Here is a 20344-nt window from a genome sequence, read left to right as displayed (position 1 = left end):
CTGTATCTTAAGAAGGATATTGTAGAACTCAAAAATGTGCAGAAGAGGGCATCCAAGATGATCAGAGGCCTAGAACACCTTCCTTATGAGGCAAGGCTACAGCATCTGGGGCTCTTTACTTTGGAAATGAGGCAATTATGGGGAGACATGATAGAGGTATATAAAATTATGCATGGAGTAGAGAGAGTGGACAAAAAGAATTTTTTCTCCCTCTCTCACAACACTAGAACCAGGGGCCATCCCATGAAACTGAAAGTGGGGAAATTTCGGACCAACAAATGGCAAATGCAGTGCCATGTAAACAAGTGTAAAGTGATGCATATTGGGGCAAAAAACCCCAACTCCACATATACGCTGATTGAACCTCCTTGAGGTTGTTTTTAATGCAAGGCGGTATAGAAATTCAACAATAAATAAATAAATTGGACCTGGGCTGTCAGTGACTTACCAGGAGAGAGATCCTCAAAAGGACCGCCGAACCAGTTAGTGCACATCCCTAGGGGGAGAGCTGGGGGTGGGGAGGGCTAAGGGCTGCCTTCCACTGTGGTCCAGCAAAAATGTGTCCTAGGGCTGGATGCGGCCCGTGGGCCATAATTCTTGTGCAGCCCTGGAATACAGCACCCCGAGTTTTTATAATGCCTGGGTTTCTCTCTCCAGCAAAAGCTGAAACTTTCTTCCCAGAGTCCTCTGCTCTTTCTCTCCCCCACCCCCCACCAAAAGTACTCCCTCAAGCACTTGCCTCAAGCACTGCAGTTTGGGCTTGACGGAAGCAGTGTTGAGGGAGTCTGTTTTTCTGTCCAGAACCCTCTGCGGGCTCACTGACTGCAGGGAGGCCCCTCTTCCCAACATCCACACATGGACAGGAGAGCAGGCGGGGTGTGTGTGTGTGTGTGTGTGTGTGTGTGTGTGTGTGTGTGTGTGTGTGTGTGTGTGTGTAACCATGGGTCCATTGGTCAAAGCTGCCTCTGAACCCATATCAAGTCTGACTGACTCTCTCTCCCACCCACCCCTCTCTCTTTCACACACACAGACTCACTGGCCTTGTTCATATCATAATTTGAATCTAGGTTTAATGTGAGTTACAACACTGAAGTGATTGTGTGAACGATGTCAATGTGGGAATCAAAGAGCCATTGCCAATTGAAGTAGATCAATGTTCTCAAATGTGGCTCCCCAGCTGTTGTTGGATCACAACTCCCATCATCCCCAAGCCATTATGGCTGGGGATGATGTGAGTTGTAGTCTGACAATATATGGGGACCCAAGTGGAGAACACCCAAGGTAAATAGTGCGAGATTTGCTAGATTAATTGTATCTGTCCAAGATTAGCATTAATGGTAATATGCCCAAGACTTTGATGTGTCCTTAGAAGAACTAAAGAAGAAGGAAAAGCAAGCAAGCTTTTGAGTTTAGAGTTTTATTTATGAAGCACCATCATTGGGTTTGCTTATTTTCAGAATACAGATTTTCCATCACTGATGCTGTAATGTGCCTTAGCAATTTTGGACATTTAAAAAAAAAATCACTTGGAGAACACAAAAAGATGTGCTCTTTTTCATGAAGTTCTTGGTCCCTTCTGTTCAGTGCCCTGTATAGTCTTCCTTCTAAACTTTGCTTCCCACCAGATTGTGCATACGAATGACTGCATTTGCATACAGCTTATTCTGCTTTTGCTTTCAAAGGGAAGAGATGAAGAATTATGCAAAATTCTCCTAAGTCCTCCTCCTAGGAGAGGGGTTCTCACACCTGGGTCCCAGACTGGACTTCAGCTCCTATAATCCCCAGCCTTAATGGCCTTTTGACATTGTGACTGGGGATTATGGGACCAGAAGTCCAACAACAACATCTGGGGACCCAAGTTTGACCACTCCTGCCCTAGGATTCCATCAGGCACTATCTGCGTTTCCCCCCAACTGGTGTCTCTAGTGACAGGAGTTCAACTAGATTTTAAAACAAAGATGACGGTAGAGATGGAGGATGCCGAATTCTGTCGTGGGCAGCAGAATCTGCACATTTACAAAGCGAATCAGCAGAATACACATATGCTCGCTCTAATAATATGTTTGCAGGCTACTGATATTTGCTGTAGCATCGGGATGAAGCCTCCCTGGAGTCAAGAATTTCAGTTCAAACTTAGGACTATATAAGAGATATGCGATTCACTCAGTGATCTCAGGGTTTCTCTGCATTCTCACTCATGGGGTATATGCTCCAGACAAACCACTAGGCTCAGCCCTTAAGGCTTGAATCCTACAAAGTGAAATGCCGTGTCCTCCCTGGACAGAGTTTCAGAGGCTTAAGAGGAAATGGAGATGCTGCTGCTGTTCTCTTCGGGCTGGCAACCTCTACAGCTGCTCTTTCAACCACGGCAGGTAGTACTGAGGGCACAAAATGTTCGGCAGATTCATGGGATTCATGGGATGCGAGTGTGTCATTGTGGGAATGAGTGAGGTTAAGGACAGTGTGGCCATGTCCAGGGGAAGGACGGTTTCCTCCAATGTGTTCCTCCACAACACGTTCGGCAGATTCATGGGATGTATGGGATGCGAATGTGTCATTGTGGGAATGAAAGAGGTTAAGGACAGTGTGGCCATGTCCAGGGGAAGGACGGTTTCCTCCAATGTGATGTCCAGCCAGGTGCTTATGGCTGCGGCTGTGTCCAGCCTGGAATAGAGAAAAACTCTGTTTAGTCTGCTTGTGCCATTCTTTTCATGTGCCATCCCAATGTGGATCTTTTGGCTTGGCACTCCAGCTTGTACATATACCATGAAGTGACTGAGTACTGCCCAAATAACAATGCATCCATCCCCTCACCCAATATTAAAGTGACAATAGAGAGATCCCCACAGAGATATATGTCTGGTGGTCCAGTCTGCAGCCAGTAAGCCCCCACCCCTCTGCTCACAAAAGAACCTTCAAGATCTGGAGTAGCCAGATGCAACAAAAGAATACCGCTCTGATGGAACTTGGAGGACTGCATTGAAGCAGGAATTGCAGCAAGAACTGCTCCCTCCCCCCTTATGCCTCACAAGGATGGTGATGGGCTGTGGCCACCAACATTTCCACTTCTACTCAACAATAAAATATCTTCCGTGGTTCAACCACTGAAGGTCCTCAGTTAGCCACAGCTTATTCATCTGATTATCATGCGAGCTATGGAAGTAAACAAAGCTATCCTCAACCATGCCATTTACAGAAAACTGGGGTGGGGCAGAGTAGGCTGGTGGAACCCATTTCACCAGGTGTCTCCCAGTACGTGTCTGGGCAACTATCAATATTCTTCATTGCAAGGCCAGGGAGCCAAAAACAGCCCCCATCAACTCTAAAATCAGATCCCTAGTTGTTTCTTAGGCTTGGAACAAAGAAAGATGCCTTATACCAAGTCAGACCCTTGGTCCATCTATCTCAGTCTTGTCTACACTGACTGGCAGCAGATCTCCAAGGTTGCAGGCAGGCGTCTTTCCCAGCCCTACCTGTAGATGCTGCCAGGGATTGAACCTGGGACCTTCTGCGTGCAAAGCAGATGCTCTACCACTGAGTTGCAGCCCTGGTTCCCAACCAGGGTTCCTCCAGATGTTGCTGAACTACAACTCCCATCACCCCTAGCCACAATAAATTGTTGGTAGGAATGGTGGGAGTTGTAGTTCAGCATCATCTGGAGGAACCCTGGTTGGGGACCACTTCCCTAAGGGGAATATCTTACAGCAGACAGTGCTCCCATGTAGTCACTCATCCAAATGCAAAACAAGGTAAACACTGTTTAACAAAAGGGACACATTATGCTCACAACCACAACACCAGCTCTCCATCTTGCACTGTGATGCTCTGGCCGAAACACAATATTCCATGCAGCCCCCTGCCCTGTGCGGAGGCCACTTTCCCACTGTTCAGTGATGTGCTTTGTCCAGCGCTGGCGGGGCTCCTTTAAGGGAAAAAGATCTAGAGCAGGGGTTCCCAACCTGGGGTCTTCCAGGTGTTGCTGAACTACAAGTCCTGGCATCTCCAGCCACGATAAACTGTAGCTAGGGGTGATGGGAGTTGCAGTTTAGCCACAGCTGGGAGGACCCCAGGTTGGAATCCAAGCTCTAGAGCCAAAGCAAGCTCTTGGAAGGTGTCTACAGAGTGCTGGGAAATGTAGTTCTTCCCGATGCTTTCCCCACAGAGGTCTATGGGGATAGAAATCAATGACTTAAAAAAATTTAAAAAAATCAGATTTTTACAATTTAAATCTGATTTTTTTATTTAAATTGGATTTTTAAAAAAAAATAAAATGCTTCTTGAGGGAAAAATCTATCTAAAGATAGTTTTCTATTTAAGATATAGTATAGTCCAAAGGTATTCATCATGAAATAAGCATTAGTTTTTAGTCATGTAGCATGAGGCTGTATCTAGGCCATGTTTAAATTTTTTGGTAAATGAATTCCATTAATCCATTCGCAATGTCATGCTCTTCCAGAGGTTTCTGTAAGATTATTTTGGGCATTTTTTCTATCTAGAAGAGGACCAAAAATGAAACCTTCATCTGGGTACAAATATTAAGATTATACCAGCAAGAATGAGTCTTTATGTATTTTTAAAAAAACCATGATTTAAATCTAGTCTTACTGACTAGTGATTTAAAAAGTGATTTAAATCAATTTGATTTAAATCAAATCCACCCTGGGGGAAAGTGCTGGGAAATGGACTACACTTCCCAACTCTCCATCTGAACCAACAAAGATGGCATTGGGTATTGACAGGGCTCTGTTTCTCTTAAAGGAGCCCACCACCACAGCACCCAAATACTGGGGAAAGCACAGCACTGTGCAAATGTGCAGCAGCTGTGAAAAAGGCCAATTCCATGCTAGGGATCATTAGGAAGGGGACTGAAAATAAAACGGCTAATATTATAATGCCCTTATACAAAACTATGGTGCGACCACACTTGGAGTATTGCGTACAATTCTGGTCACTACATCTTAAAAAGGACACTGTTGAACTGGAGAAGGTACAGAAGAGGACAACCAAGATGATCCGGGGCCTAGAGCACCTTTCTTATGAGGCAAGACCAGGGGCGTATCTAGGGGTGGGGCAGGCAGGGCACGTGCCTCGGGTGCCACTTAAAGGAGGGTGCCATTTTTTTAAAATTAATTTTTTAAACATAAAATGGCCACCAAAAACAAAATGACTACCACACATGCTCAAATGGCCTCTGTGAGGCCTTAGGCCATGGCCATTTTGTTTTTGGTGGCCATTTTATATATATATATATATATATATATATATATATATATATATATATATACACATATATATATATATATATATATAAAATGGCCACCGCACATGTTCAAATGGTCCCTGTGAGGCCTGGCAGCCTCCAAAATGGCCAGCACACCAATCTTGGCTGGCCCAAACAGGTCCAAAAATCAGCCCGGGACCTTTTCAGACCCCCCCCCAGCCTTTAGGAAGCCCCCCAAAGGGGCTACAGGTAATTTTTTAAATTTAACATAATATGTCAGTGTACACATATTCAGTTTGGCACTATTTACAGAGAATCAGAGCTTGTGAATACTGAGCTGAAGCTTATGAGCTAGGATTGTATTCATTTGCTCTTTGCTTCTTGTGATAAGTGAGTTAAATGTGATGTCTTAATAATATGGCTATTAATGGTGAGCTTGTCTTTGAATCAGTGTGAAATCCTTAGTATTAAGGCCACTGGGAGTTTCTTGCTCTCTTTCTCTCATTTAATTGTCTTTCTGAAATACTAGAATATATTCCAAGCAGTGACACAGTTTACTCTGCATATCCTTTAATTATTTTCAGAGTATCTGGGAAAAGTCAAATTCTACATTTATTTATAAAACTTATGTAATAGTGATGCTACAATGCATAGTAGAGAATTAGACAGGCACTTCTGTTTAGTTTTCTAAGTACACCTCCACACAGTATTTGGGTGTTTCATGAGCCCCAGCATACTGACATTTGTAGTTTTCCAGCATTTTTTGGTCTTGCTACGTCCACTGCTAAATAGTTTTTGAAATATTAAAAGATGAACGAGCTTGACTTGTATTTTTCAGCTGATATTATGGTAAAATTTTCTGAAAGATGGGTGTCGGATGTTTGGACAGCGGCGCAATTTCAGTGCTTGCCCTAGGTGCTATTTTCCCTAGATATGCCTCTGGGCAAGACTACAACACCTGGGGCTTTTTTGTTTAGAAAAAAGACAACTGCGGGGAGACATGATAGAGGTCTATAAAATCATGCATGGTGTGGAGAAAGTGGAGAGAGAGAAATTCTTTTCCCTCTCACACAACACTAGAACCAGGGGTCACTCCATGAAATTGATTGCCAGGAGGTCTAAGACCAACAAACGGAAGTACTTTTTCACACAACATGTGATCCACTTATGGAACTCTCTGCCACAGTATGTGGTAACAGCCAACAACCTGGATACCTTTAAGATGGGTTTGGATAACTTCATGGAGGAGAGGTCTAACAATGGCTACCAGAGTCAGAGGACTGTACGCCACCTCCAGCCTCAAAGGCAGGATGCCTTTGAGTACCAGTTGCAGGGGAGTAATGGCAGGAGAGAGGGCATGCCCTCATCTCCTGCCTGTGGCTTCCAGCGGCATCTGGTGGGCCACTGTGCGAAACAGGATGCTAGACTAGATGGGAATTCTTGGGCCTGATCCAGCAGGGCTGTTCTTATGTTCTCATGTCAGCATGGTAGGAAAGGGTTCTCAAATTGAAGGCTGATTCCCCAAGTAGCCCCTACTTGAAAAAGAGTGAAGATTGCTGGCATATTATAGCATCTCCTGCACATTCTGCCATTCTCGGGCTCAGCATGGCTGGACCAAGTTGTGTCTTCCTCTCATCTCTGCAATGAATCACTGGCTTCTGGTAATGTCTCCCACTCCTTTCAACTCCCCCTACAGCGGTTTCCAGGTCCCTTCTGACCTGTACCATGTCCTTTCTTTCATTGGCAGTTTAAGGCAGAGAGCCATTGGTCAGGCCCATGGCAGCTGGAGATATTCAGGCAATTTCCAGGGATGGCAAGGGAGCTGGTCTTGTAGTAGCAAGCATGGATGCCCCCTTTGCTAAGCAGGGTCCACCTTGGTTTGCATTTGAATGGGAGACTACATGTGTGAGCTCTGGAAGATATTCCCCTTAGTGGATGGGAGCACTCTGGGAAGAGCACCTGCCTGCTTGCATGCAGAAGGTACCAAGTTTCCTCCCTGGCATCTCCAAGATAGGGCTGAGCGAGACTTCTGCCTGTAGCCTTGGAGAAGCCACTGCCAGTCTGGGTAGACAATACTGAGCTAGGTGGACCAATGGTCTGACTCAGTGTATGGCAGCTTCCTATGTTCCAGTATCTTTCACTATCAGGGTCATAATGAGATGGTTTGTGACTGTAACTTCTCAGTGGCACATATTTTGCTTCCTATCAACAGCTGGGGATTCCATTTGCATGTATTGATAGATACAGTTAAAGAAAACAGAGCACAGGGAAGGCTGGAGTCTGGTCAAAGTAAGCCCCATCAGGAAGTAACATACCACAGCAATTTGAAAATATTACCTAGATGAGATCCAGGTACTTAGCTGGCTAGTGGTTCTTTGTAAATTTAATTCCTGGCTAATGTATTAAGAGATTTAGACAATGTGCGGCTAATGCCTCTGTGAGTCCTTCCAGACGCTGGTATTTTCCAACATCAGCTCTTATTACAATGGAGGTGGGGGCGGGGTGGGAAGTGGGAAGCAGAGAATCCATGCTGAAAAGACAGAGATCACTTATCTTCTTAGTGCCATCTGCTGGCCATCTGTGGCAATCTATGAAACAACTGTCTTTTCCCATGGTAGAATAAAAGGAGGAGTATCAAAAGACAGGAGTTTAGTGGGTTGCCACAGATGGCCAGTAGGTGGCACCAAGAAGATTAATGCGTCTTTCTTAGTGCGGACACTTTTTGTTTTTTTCCTTTGTAATTTCTGCTGGTGTTGGAATATTCAGCATCTGGAAGGACCCAATATGCTTCTGGATGGTTCTCTTCCTAGAGGAGACCATTGGTGGGACGGCCTCTTCCTTCCTTGTGAGTGTATGCCCTGCCTATTTCTGCCGCTCAAGAGCAGCAGGCTGTGTAGAAATGGCAACGCCAGTTCCTCATCCCCTCTGCTGCACAGGGGGACACAAGCCTTTTTCAGTGTGCAGCCGGACACAAAAGCTGCAGCTCCATCCCACCCCACCACAAAACATGCCATTCAAAAACTCGAGCCATGCAAAAGTGCACTGAGGCATCAGGAAGAAGTTAGAGGACATAAAAAGTGACGTGAATAGTCTGGGAAGGCCCAGTAATAGACAAGGGGTCTTTCTAATGGTAAGAGGGACTAGGAAAGAGAAGCAGCAGGTCTGGTTACAGGCTGAACAGGCTACAGCCTAAACCGGCTGCTTAGATCCAGGAGCCAGGTCCCCACAGGCAAGCTGGGGGTCCTAGCAGGAGGTTGAAGGAGCAGCTGGAAGGAGAGAAGCTGGAAAGGGCAAAGGAAACGGGGTCATGGGGCTGTAGAGCATCTGCTTTGAGTGCAGACGGTCCCACGTTCACTCTCTGGCATCTCTAGGTAGGGCTGAGAGAGACTCCTGCCTGCAACCTTGGAGAAGCTGCTGCCAGACTGTGGAGACAATACTGAGCTAGATGGACCAAGGGTCTGACTCAGTTTATGGCAGCATTCTATGTTCCTAAGTATGCCTAGGTGTAATAACAAAATAGTTGGGTAGGCCAGATAAGTGCAGAGGCACACCTGGAGCATGGGAGTTGCACGATCTGGTGCAATGGGAGAGGGCGGGCTGGCTCCACAGAGGCCCCTACATTGGGTTTCCCCAATGAATGTCAAGGCCAATGAATGTCAAGGAAGGAAAAGGGAAGAAGAGCTGAAAGTGATGCTTAGGATTTGTACCTCTTTATAAATCTCACACTGCACCTCTCCAGATTCATTAAGAGTCTTGAAGACTGTTGCCTTGCAGAACCCAGCGTGCTGAAAAAGAAAAGGGCGCTTGAGTCACCACTGAGGCATCAGGAAGAAAAGATGGTTTTCCAGCCATGCCATGTTGCACAGGAAAAAGCAGACACCCTTCTACAACACTGCAGCAAACTGAGAAATGTTCAATGAGTGTTGTGTCTGAGGATGAGAGTGGAAACAGCTAAGGACTTATGGAGATCCCTGGGACAATGCTAGGCTGCTGAGCATACTCAGAACCATGGTCTATTCAGAGATGGGCAGAAAGAAGACCATTTAATTAATTAATTACAGCCCCAAACTTGTGTCTCTGACTGGTTTACATGTACATTCAACACACATTGGCTGGCACAAGGAGGAAAATTACTGTAGTCCCATTGAATGGACTTTTCATTCCAATGGGACTAATTTAGTAATTTTCCTCCTCATGCCTGTCATTAACTTTGCCTTATCTCTCTGGGCTGGTTCTCACAATTGATCTGATCTGGACTCTGGGGGAATCTAGAAATCCCATTGGCACATGTGGGCTCTTGTAGAGCGATATTGAGAACTCAGAACTTTCCCCTGGTCCCCATTTGGCAATAAACCAAACCCACATGAAACCCAGATCTGTAATCTTAGATCTGAATTTGGCTTGAGCATGTGAGCTTCAAATTGTTTGGTGCATTGCTAAGCAGTGATCGGGGGAAATTTTTGAGTCCTCGTGATCACTCTGTGGGAGCATGCTAATAGGGATCTCCAGATTCCTATGGAAACTATGTTAGATCAATTGTGAGAATTGGCCCTCTAAGAAATCCTGAGTAGTCACTCTTGCTTTGAAGTTTAAAATGTATGAGTGGACCATGGAGACTGTTAAAAAGAAGAATAAATCTCACAAGACTCTGGTCAGTCCACACGCACCCACCTAGAATATATTCGTAATTAAGGGAAGAAAGTGTAGCACTCTGCCTCTTGGGCCACGCAGTCATCCAAATGCCTCATATTTTGAGAACCGTCATGTTATGAGAAAGAGCAGAATGATCTCCAAAGAGTGGTGCTGTCCAGTTTTTACAGACAAACTGGGGAGACATTCCCTAGAGAACGTTGCTGGGGGCCCCAAACCAGCAAATGATCATCTCCACAAAGGCACCTCTATTCTCTTACAGATGGTAAATGTCAGAGGCAGAGTGAAGGAATTCTCTGAATGCCCTGCCCCTTCCAGGTTATAGGGATCTCCAAACTTCAGGAGCCATTCCCAAGAATCTGACGGGCTAGATTAAGGCCTGGCCCTTTGGAGGCAAAAATGGGAGGCTGTATTTACTGAGGTGGTTTCCTCTTCTACCCAGAGGTGATGACTATTTCTTAAACAGTCAACCACATAATATCCCTATTCTCAAGTTATCCTTCAGTTGAACATGTGTGTATGTGGGGTGGGGATCAACTGGCAGTGTTCTGCCTAGCCACACCTCCTACACTGATGCAGTGGTTGGCCATGCTTCTTAGGAGTCCATGCTGCAATGCTGAATGTATAGAAAGCTCCTCCACATCATTTGGGACCCTTAGCTCCCCAGAGTTCCAAAACCACGTGGCAGAAGTGTCTCCAAATTCAGTGCTACCATTTGTGTACAAGCATTGGAGGTGTGGATGCCTGGTGAGCATGGCCAGCTAGCTAACTGGTGCAGGTCAGGAGGCATAGCTCTGAACAGCTTAGGTCCAGGTTACCTGCGAGAACACCTTTCCCCATAAGAACCACCATCCCCCACCACACACACTAATTAAGATAATCAGGAGAGGTCTATCTTTGGATGCCACCAGTTCATCAGGTGGCAAACCAGGATCGGGCCTTCTCAGTTGTTGCCCCTAAGTTGTGGAATGCGCTCCGTGTGGGTGGGTATAAGAGGCCAAGCTTCTTTGGAGGCTTCCATGAGGACCATGAAGACCCTTCTTTCCAGCCTGGCTTTCAATAAGATTGAATTTAACAGATATCCACAATCATACAGTTCAGGAAGCAGGTAACTCAAATGTCCAAATGTGCCTGTCCTTCTAAAGACAGAAGAGTCCTGTCAGGTGAGCATTCATTCATTCTAAGTCAACATTGGGTTAATGTGGAAGGAACCATCGCTCCCACTTACTGAGTGGTTGCCTGTCTCCAGGTGGCAGTTGTCATCCACATGCTCATTGGAGTGGTGGGTGCTGTTCGTGCTGCCAATTGTAAAGTCCACATAGTCTATCGGCAGCATGTTCTGGGAACAGAGCAACGCACATTTTAGCATGGAAGAGAGAGAGAGGAAGGAAGTCCCTGAGATTAGTAATCTACATATCAAAGGGATAGTATCAGAGCAGTGGAGAAGGGATGACAAATGTCTTGACCCTCTAGCCCTCTGACTTACTAGTCTGTCCGCCACTGACTGAGACAAAGAGACAGCGCAAAGTCGTTTAACTTCCACATGCTCATTGGCGTGGTGGGTGCAGTTCGTGCTGCCAATTGCAAACTCCACATAGACTGCCGGCGGCATGTTCTGGGAACAGAGCAAAGCACATTTTAGCCACTTGGTGGAAAGCTACAGAACTGAGGAGGAAGAGCCCAAAGAAATTAGCTTATGAACAGTGTTGCACAGCACTGAAGTCATACATGAACCTGAGGCAGGTTTTTGCAGTCTGAATCCTCTACCAGCATCTGAGGCTGCCTTATGCCATCCACCTAATGGGCAATTCTAAGGGTAACAGAATCAATCATGTTACCACTTTTCCCATGACTGTAGCCATAAACAAATTCTCCAGTTGATTTTATATATACCCACTGGCAAGAGAACATCCCCTACTCTAAGGCCAGAGTTTTACAAAACGCTTAAATATTATTTATAGATAACATCAGAAATGTGCAAAATATGTTGGCAACGGAATCAGAAACAATGTCCAAAAATTCTGGTTCCATTACAGACGCATATTGATTGTTTCAGACACTAACCATAATACAGTCGTTGAAAATGTGCTTCATTTCATTACCCTTGGAATTGACCGAAGCCAGTCTTGTCCACTCTAAGCAGCAGCCACTCTCCATGGTTTCTGGCAGATGGAACCCGGGCCCTTGTGCATGCAAATCATGTGTTCTAGGGCTGAGCTATGGGACATAGCTCACAATCCACAAAGCAACCTCCTGCATTCCTGATGGGGGATGCAGCGGTACACATACTTGGAATGAGAGAACCATCTCAGAAAAGGCAGGTCCCTCTCAATCTTATCATTGTGACTAAAGAGCTAAAGGAGGGCAGAGGCCATTTCAGTGGATGTGTACAAGAGGCTATTTCAGTGGATGTGGCATTTCTCACTGTTATCTATGGTTGCCATAAAGAGCAAGGGTGCACCAGGGCAGTGAGACAGCAGCCTAGAAGAACTCCCCACCTAACTGCACCGGTGCAACAGGGAGGTGACAATTTTTGACACCTCCCTCTTCCCCAGGAAGCCCTCTGTATCACCTGAAAATATGTCCCCAAGAACTCTGCAGCCTTTGGGGACATATTCTTAGGTGACAGATTGCTTCTTGGGGAAGGGATCAAAAGTTGCCGCTTCCCAGCTGCACCAGTTCAGTTATGTGGGAAGCTCTGTTAGGCTGCTCTCTCCTTGCACCAGCGCACCCTTGCTCTGTATGTCAGCCTATGACAAGCTGCACCTTCTGAAATGCCTTTCCCCACCCATTTTCCACAGGAACCTCCTCTTCCTCTGCAGCTGGTTTCCCAATTGGAGCTCTGCAGCCTACAAGCATGTACTTCCTGTGCTGGGCTCACTCAGCCATGTGGAGAACTCTGTGCTGAATACAGCAGCCACAAGTCTTGTTTTGGTACTTACTGTGTGTTGCGCTCGGGCAATCTCAGTGATCATATAGTGCTCCAAAGTAGTTTCTAAGCTGTTATACACAAGGAGGGCAGCATCAGCAGCGCTGACCACAGCAGGGTCATTCAGAGGGGCCAGAAGTGGCCAATCGGGGCAGAATTTTACAACATCTTCAGCTGAATCTAAGGAGAAAAAAGAGAGGAAAAGATCACACTTTCCTTCAAGCATTGATATAAGTGGTAGTCTGCTCCTAATAGCTGCTTAGTTGTTTACACAAGCAGGCATCTTGTGGTGGAAACCTATGTCATTTATTTATTAGAGTATGCAAGCAATTGTCAAATCATTCACCCAATAATTGTACCAGCCTAGATTAAATCATTTGGTACATCATTATAGAGTCAATGTGTCATCCCATAAAATATAATGGCTTATAGGAATTAATGGTAAAACAGAAGAATAGCTATAAATACATGATTGTATTTCACAATAGCATGAAGCTTTCAGGCATCGTTAGGGCTTGATACCACTCCCATTTCATGTTTAAGTTCCAGGGCTTCTGAGAAGCCTTCCCTTCTCCTTTTCACAACTCTGCTCATTGGGGCAACTTCCGTGGATGTCCCAATGCCATCCTGGCATGTCACTTTATTGCATAGGAGTGGGTTGTTCATCTGAAGGACCACATAGTCATGATGGTTGAGAATGATGGGAGTTGTAGTATACCTGCCAACATTTCAGAATGAGAAATAGGCACAAAATCTATCTCCCTCCCGCCACCCGGAAGGCACACTGTGCATAGCTAGTAAATGGCAGCAAACCAAAGAAACCATCTGATCTCAGAAGGTCTCATAAAAGCAAAATCAGTGCTCTGTCAGATAATCTGACCCTATACTGCAGGGATAGATTATATAAATGGAAGAAATTATTCTGAAAAGCAAAGTCCATGCTCCATGCGGTGGAAATTGGGGTTTTCCATTGCATGGTTGTGAGCTGGGAAGCGTGGTGGGAATTCATCTCTGTCCTGGGTAAATTGGGGCAATTGGCAGGTATGTTGTGGCCCAGCAACATCTGAGGACCAAAGGTTGGGATCCCCTGGACTAAATAGGACTTTTTCCCAATGTGGTGCCCTGTGTGCAGAATTCCTACCCCAGAGAAGCTTGCCTGGCACCATCCTTGCTCAAAGTTTTGGTGCACTGGATTTGAATAGGAGGAGTGGGTGCAGCAAAAAAGGAAGTGTGGTGGAGAGGAACTTGGACCCACACACCCCAATTTTTGGAGGGCAGAACTAAAAAAAAAACTGGGTCTGGAGCCAACTTTGAGACGAGGTAGCTTCAAGGCTTCTCCCAACCTGGTTAATTAATTAATTAATTAATTAATCTTGTATACCGCACAAACCTTCGTCTCTGGGTGGTTAACAATAACATTAAAACAATTAAAACAAATATAAAAGGTTTAAACAGTTTAACAATTAAAAAACAATATAAAATTAAAACATTATAAAATTAAAACTACAAATTTAAAAAGCTGAAAAAGCTTGAGTGAAGAGGTGGGTCTTCAGATGTTTTTTATAAATAGCCAGAGACGGGGAGGATTTCTGGTTGGAAAATCCAGCTCCAATATTTTGAAGGGATCTAAAGGCCTGAATCCGGCATTTTATTGATCCAATCCGATTGGATCCGATATTTTTTATCATTGACCTACAATATATTATCAACTGTTCTAAACAGGCTTTGGCAGATGAAATCTGTGAAATGGTAGGCTGAAGACTATATGGTGCTTTAGTGCCCATGTGCATGCATTTACCTATGTGTACTCTAGAAACAATATGTACCCACTTACACACTCAGAAATTTAACATCTAGAGACCCTGAGAAGGGAGCTGAATCCTGAAGAAGGACAATGCTAGCAACTCACACAAGATTTAAACAAGGCATCCAAAAAAGGGTCAAAATTTCGGTACAAAATAGGGCCGTGGTTTACCAAGAATAGGAACATAGGAAGCTGCCATATATCAATTCAGGCCATTGGTCAATCCAGCTCAGTACAGTTGTCCCTCACCGACCACAAGGGTTCCATTCCCGGAAAACCATGCAGTTGGCAAATTGATGGTATACGAGCCATTGAAACCAATGGCAAACAGGGGGTTAGGGGAATCATGGTCACGGAAAGACCAAAAACAAGGTAAAAACCAGATAGAATTGCCCCCTGATCCCCCCAAATCACCCCCTGACCTGTAGAAATGACCCCTGACCCACAGAAATGATCCCTCAAACCCCTGAAAATCAACCTGGACCTCCCCAAATCACCCCACCCCCCTGAAAATTGCCCCCTGAGCCTCAGAAATGACCCTGACCCCAGAAATCCCCTCAAACCCACCAAAATCCCCTCACTGGTGCAGATACTCAGATCGCAGTTGGCAAAGGTGGTCACAATTTCCCAGTGGGGGATACTCAAATCTGCAATTGGGAAAACCATGATTGTTGAGGGATGACTGTATTGTCTACACAGACTGGCAGCGGCTTCTCCAAGGTTGTAGGTAGGAATCGCTGCCAGCCCTAGCTTGGAGATGACAAGGAGGGAACTTGGAACCTAGATGCGATTCCCAGATCGCCCCCATCCCCTGAGGGGAATATCTTACAGTGCTCATGCATGTAGTCTCCCATTCATATGCAACCAGGGTAGACCCTGCTTAGCAAAGGAGACAAGTCATGCTTGCTACCAAAAGACTCATCCTAATGAACAAAAAGGGGAGGGCTTCAAAGGAGGCACAGCTGCCTCTCCTTCTTGAAGTTACATTTACTCCCATCCTGCCCCATCCCACCATTAATCAGAGCCATGCTGCCTCGCGAGCTGGCCATTCATCAGGTATAGTTGTGCAAGTTGGTCAATGATTAACCAAGTCACGCACCTCTACCAGATTAATGGCCAACCTTCAGGCAGCATGGCTCTGATTAATGGTGGGGTGGAGCAGGATGGGAGAGAGTGAGGAGCACATGGAACATGCCAACCCCCACAGCTGTCTCCGTCACTCCTGCCAAGAACAGGTGCCACAGAAGAGGAAACCAGTCCCTCGTAAATAGGGACTGAAGAAGAAACCTTACCTTCCTGTCTTTGAACCAGCCCTGCTGAGAACCCCCCAAAATCAAATTTTATTACCTGGAGTTGAATGGCATCTAGTGGTAATAGAAATGCGTCCCCTATCCTTAAGCATGCGGACATCACAATCCCCTTTAACAGCCTAGAGGTTCAAAAGGAGAGAATAACAGGTTGATCGCCTGTAAGCTGCACCCGCAGAATGAAGACTGGTAGCAAGTTCCCATTGCACAACCTAGAGCTGATCAGGCACAGCTGCTTTTGGCTGTGGAATACAGTAAATATCCCTAATAAGAGAGAGAGAGAGAGAGAGAGAGAGAGAGAGAGAGAGAGGCGGGCCTGGCTTTGAGATGATTCATTCAAATCAGTCTTTTGCTGCTTGTATCAGTGCCGGATTTAGGCACATGCTAAGTAAACTACAACCTAGGGCCTCACATTACGATGGGGCTTTGTATTCAGAGCCCTAGGTTGTAGCTTGCTCAGCATGTGCCTAAATGATACAAGCAGCAAAAGACTGATTTGAATGAATCAGCTCAAACTAAGCCAGCCTCCGCTTCTCTCTCCCCACACTGCCCAAATCTTATTAAAGATATTTACTGTATTCCACAGCCAAAAGCTGTTGTGCCTGGTACAAAAAAGTGACCACATTTTGAGTTCTACATAATGTATTTCCATTTAAAGGTATTTCTAATGAAAACAGGCTTATTGCAAGATAGCTTTTTTTGTTAGATTGTTGGTTTTTTGTTCCATCTTTACCAAGTAAAAATAAATATTAATTATTTCTATTTTAATTGCCATATATATATATATATACAGTGTACACACACACACACACACACACACACACACACACACACACACACACACACACACTCTTTATGGGGTCTTTTGAGCTTGACATATCTTAGGACCTCAGCATGTCATAATCCGGCCCTGGCTTGCAGCATGAAAGAGTATTTTAATGTAGGTGTGGGCAGACGAAGCATTTCTGGCTGACCCTTTAGCTCCCCTTGCTTGGCTGTCCGGATTCTTGCAAACATCGCCACACTTTGGTCTAGTCCAGCAACACACCTGCTGCAGTCTAAATGCATATTGGGAACCACTGAATGCAGATTCATCATGCCTCATTCTAGTATTGTACAGTGAAAACACATTGGAGGAATAGAGGCACGGATGTCTACAAAGTAGATAACTCACTCCTGAGGTCAGCCTACCCTGGATGTGATGGTTAGGAGGCAGGTTGGATGCAGGGCAAACAAAATGTGCCATGTTCTCCGATTCTCTACAAGGAGTTCAGATACTCACATGCTGTGTCCGTTTTCGTACGGCACAGTTGGCAACAGGCATAGGGTTCGACACATGGCAGTCAGTCTCTAGTAAGTCCAGTTCAAGAAGCCAAAGCACTCCATATGACAGCACCTGGAGGGGGATATACTTGTGCATCTGCTCGGGGGGAAAGAGTGACCATTATTAGGGCTGAAGTTCAGCATCAAACCTTTTTCTTTGGATACTTCTGGTAATTTTTTGTTAAACACACACACAAGCTGCTGCCCCTGCCACAGAGTGCTTCCAGATGTCAGCATTCCCAGGAGTGGATGAGCCAAAACAGGAGGTGGGTCAGGCAATACTCCAGAGAGGTACCTAAACCCTAGTCACATGTTATGATCAGCACCCATACAATCTGTGTACAGTGTACACAGTTATTCGCATGTTATTACATGATCTACGCGTTATTCACACGTTATCTACACATGTTATTACAAGTTATCTACACATGTAGAGACTATACACATGTACAGTTATTCAAATGTTCAATGCATGCTCAGTAGTATATCAAAGTGCCTTCAAAGGGGCCTGTGCCCAGCTTCCCTTTTAAAGTGCATGCATTCAGGGGTGCAGAGAGAGGGAAAGCTTGAGGACAACTCCTCACTTAATTTTGTTGGGCGGAGATGAAAGACACTCTTGAGGGGAAGAAAAATGGCCAACATCCTGATCAATGCTGCATGTTTGCAATCAAAGAAGCACACATGCAGCAATTCTGTTCTCGCTTCAGAAGTGTGAGTACCCCTATCACTTTACATTTACATTTATTGGACTGGGTTTGTCTTTTTGTTGCCAATCTGCCCCACTTGGGAAGACTTCTTTGGAGCTTGCTGTGATCAGTTTTGGTTTTCACATGAACCTGTTCCCTTGTCCGGTGACTGCTAAGTTTACTCGAAAGCCTTTGATGAGGGACTTTGTTAAAAGCCTTTTGGAAGTCCAAGAATAGAGTGTTAAGTAGATTGCCCAAATCCACATGCCTGTTGATATTCAAAGAATTCTGAAAGGTTACTGAGGCAGGATGTACCTTTGCAGAAACCATGCTGTGTCTCTTTCAACAAGGTTGGTTCTTCTATATGTTTAATCTTTCCAACTTTCATTATGCCAAATACAGTTATAATAAATGTATCTCAAGTTTACATACTTTGGATGACATATAGAGCCTGTTCACACAAGCAGTCCTACGTGGGCTTACAAAGGCCTACCAGATTAGGGCTGCTAATGCAACTCATCGGGATCGTGGCCGGGATCATGCTCCCGAGCAGACACAGAGCCAGGGGCTTAGAGTGCCCAGCTGAGGGGAATTCCCTCAATGCCCAGCGCTCCTTGTGTGGTGCATTTAGGGATATCTGGAGGCTGAGCTGCATTTTCCCAGCCTCCAGAACACTGTGCTGCCAGGAGGAGTGTGGATCATGTGGGCACATGAGCTGCACAGCCCACAAAGAAAAGAAGATCATCTGTGAGGGAGAAGGTGGGAATGCTTCTGTCTTCCCCACCAGCCCTCCATGCCCAATGAAAAAGGTAGTGTGAACGACAGCTGTTTTTGAACTACAACTCCCATAACTCCAAGCCATGTGGCTATAGCCAGGGATTATGGGAACTGTAGTCCAACTTCGACAGGAGGGATGAAGTTGAGCAGGCCTGTTTTAGACGAATGTTTATGCATGCCCAGAAGAAGGTTGCATAGCTCAGTGGCTGCTCAAAGTTGTGCAATCTCAGTCCACTTGCACAAGTGTTGTGTGTGAGTGCTGCAAGGACAGTGGGGAGCTTTTCATCATTCCCTGAAAGATATGTGGGCTGGGGAAGAGGTTTCACCACAGGAGGCATGCCATGGGCAGCGCAAGTGGACTGGTCTGTGATGCAAGCTCCTGACTTCACAGAACTCGTTGCTTGCTTAAAGCTTTGTACTAGTGGACTGTTTGTCGGCTGATGCTTGGAAAACAGATAATATACAGACAATGGGATAAAGACAAGAAAATAAAATACTAGTCATACAAGTCAATTTAATTATGAGTCAATTAATTGTATGATTCATGTGTTAGACTAGAACCTGGATACCAAGATTATTTTGGGTCAGTCACTAGGGCAGTTCACATGACCGTAAAATGAGTGGGATATGAGTCTTACCCATTTTTGGGAGCTGGGCACACTCCTGTTTTACAATTGTGTGTTAGATACTAACAAGGTCGGCTGTGGGGATCTTGATTGCCTGTCAAGCCCCAGCTGGATAGGATGAGCAAGCCAGATTCCGTCTTCAGCTTCTGAACGAGGTAGGCGGAAAAATCGTCCTAATCAGCTGGGGCTTGACAGATGATCAAGATCCCCACCTCCAACCTTGTATTTAATCGAACACATGATCTCAAAACAGGAGCACACCCAGCTCCCAAAATTGAGTAATATCTCAAGCAGTTAGTTTATCATCATACGAACTGTCCTAAACTCTGTCAGCCTAACCTGCCTCACAGAGGAGTTACAAGCCATCATGTGGTGCTCATGAGGAGAGCTGGTCTTGTGGTAAGGTAAGGTAAAGTGTGCCGTCAAATTGATTTCAACTCCTGGTGCCCACAGAGCCCTGTAGTTTTCTTTGGTAGAATACAGGAGGGGTTTACCATTTCCTCCTCCCGTGCAATATGAGATTATGCTTTTCAGCATCTTCCTATATCACTGCTGCCCGATATAGGTGTTTCCCATAGTCTGGTAAATGTACCAGTGGGGATTCGAACCGGAAAACTTCTGCTTGTTAGTCAAGCATTTCCTGCTGGAAGGAGCCGGAGCGGGGCTCCCATTTATAGGGGAGGAGACCGCCCCCACATTGGCATACACACCAGGCTGCTGCTACATTTGCCCCAGGTCCAAAAATCGACGGCAAACAAGAGGAAAGCAAACATGTGAGGACATCAAGTCAATGCTATTCCATTAGATAAGGGGGAGATTGCAAAACAGGCTAAAAGGAAAGGGGCATGAACAGCAACAGCCCCAAACGAGAGGTGGTATTAGGGTTTTAAGGATTCCATTTCACCAGACTTGTATGGGGATGGCTCCACTAGTGAGATTCTGTGCATTGGGTTCCCCGTTGGAAATTATACATTAGTCCTGGGCTTCTCATGCTTGGGTTCCTCGAGGTTGGTGGACTACA

At 45.4% G+C, this 20344-nt stretch overlaps 1 protein-coding gene across 1 annotated transcript; it reads right to left on the bottom strand.

Moving 5' to 3' along the window:
- Positions 1 to 1401: 1401 nt before the first annotated feature.
- On the bottom strand, positions 1402 to 17331 carry LOC128350625 (antihemorrhagic factor cHLP-B-like). Its single transcript, XM_053309016.1, has 8 exons — positions 17194 to 17331; positions 15952 to 16033; positions 12814 to 12980; positions 11600 to 11668; positions 11358 to 11486; positions 11100 to 11210; positions 8929 to 9006; positions 1402 to 2664 (listed from the first exon to the last, which is right to left on the bottom strand). Exons 1-8 carry the CDS (start codon positions 17329 to 17331, stop codon positions 2251 to 2253), a joined length of 1188 nt encoding a protein of 395 aa, XP_053164991.1. The 3' UTR covers positions 1402 to 2250.
- Between the last annotated feature and the right edge of the window lie 3013 nt (positions 17332 to 20344).

Source organism: Hemicordylus capensis, chromosome 3 (genome assembly GCF_027244095.1).
Source record: "Hemicordylus capensis ecotype Gifberg chromosome 3, rHemCap1.1.pri, whole genome shotgun sequence".
Lineage (NCBI taxonomy): Eukaryota > Metazoa > Chordata > Lepidosauria > Squamata > Cordylidae > Hemicordylus > Hemicordylus capensis.
This window is presented reverse-complemented; position numbering and strand designations above follow the sequence as displayed.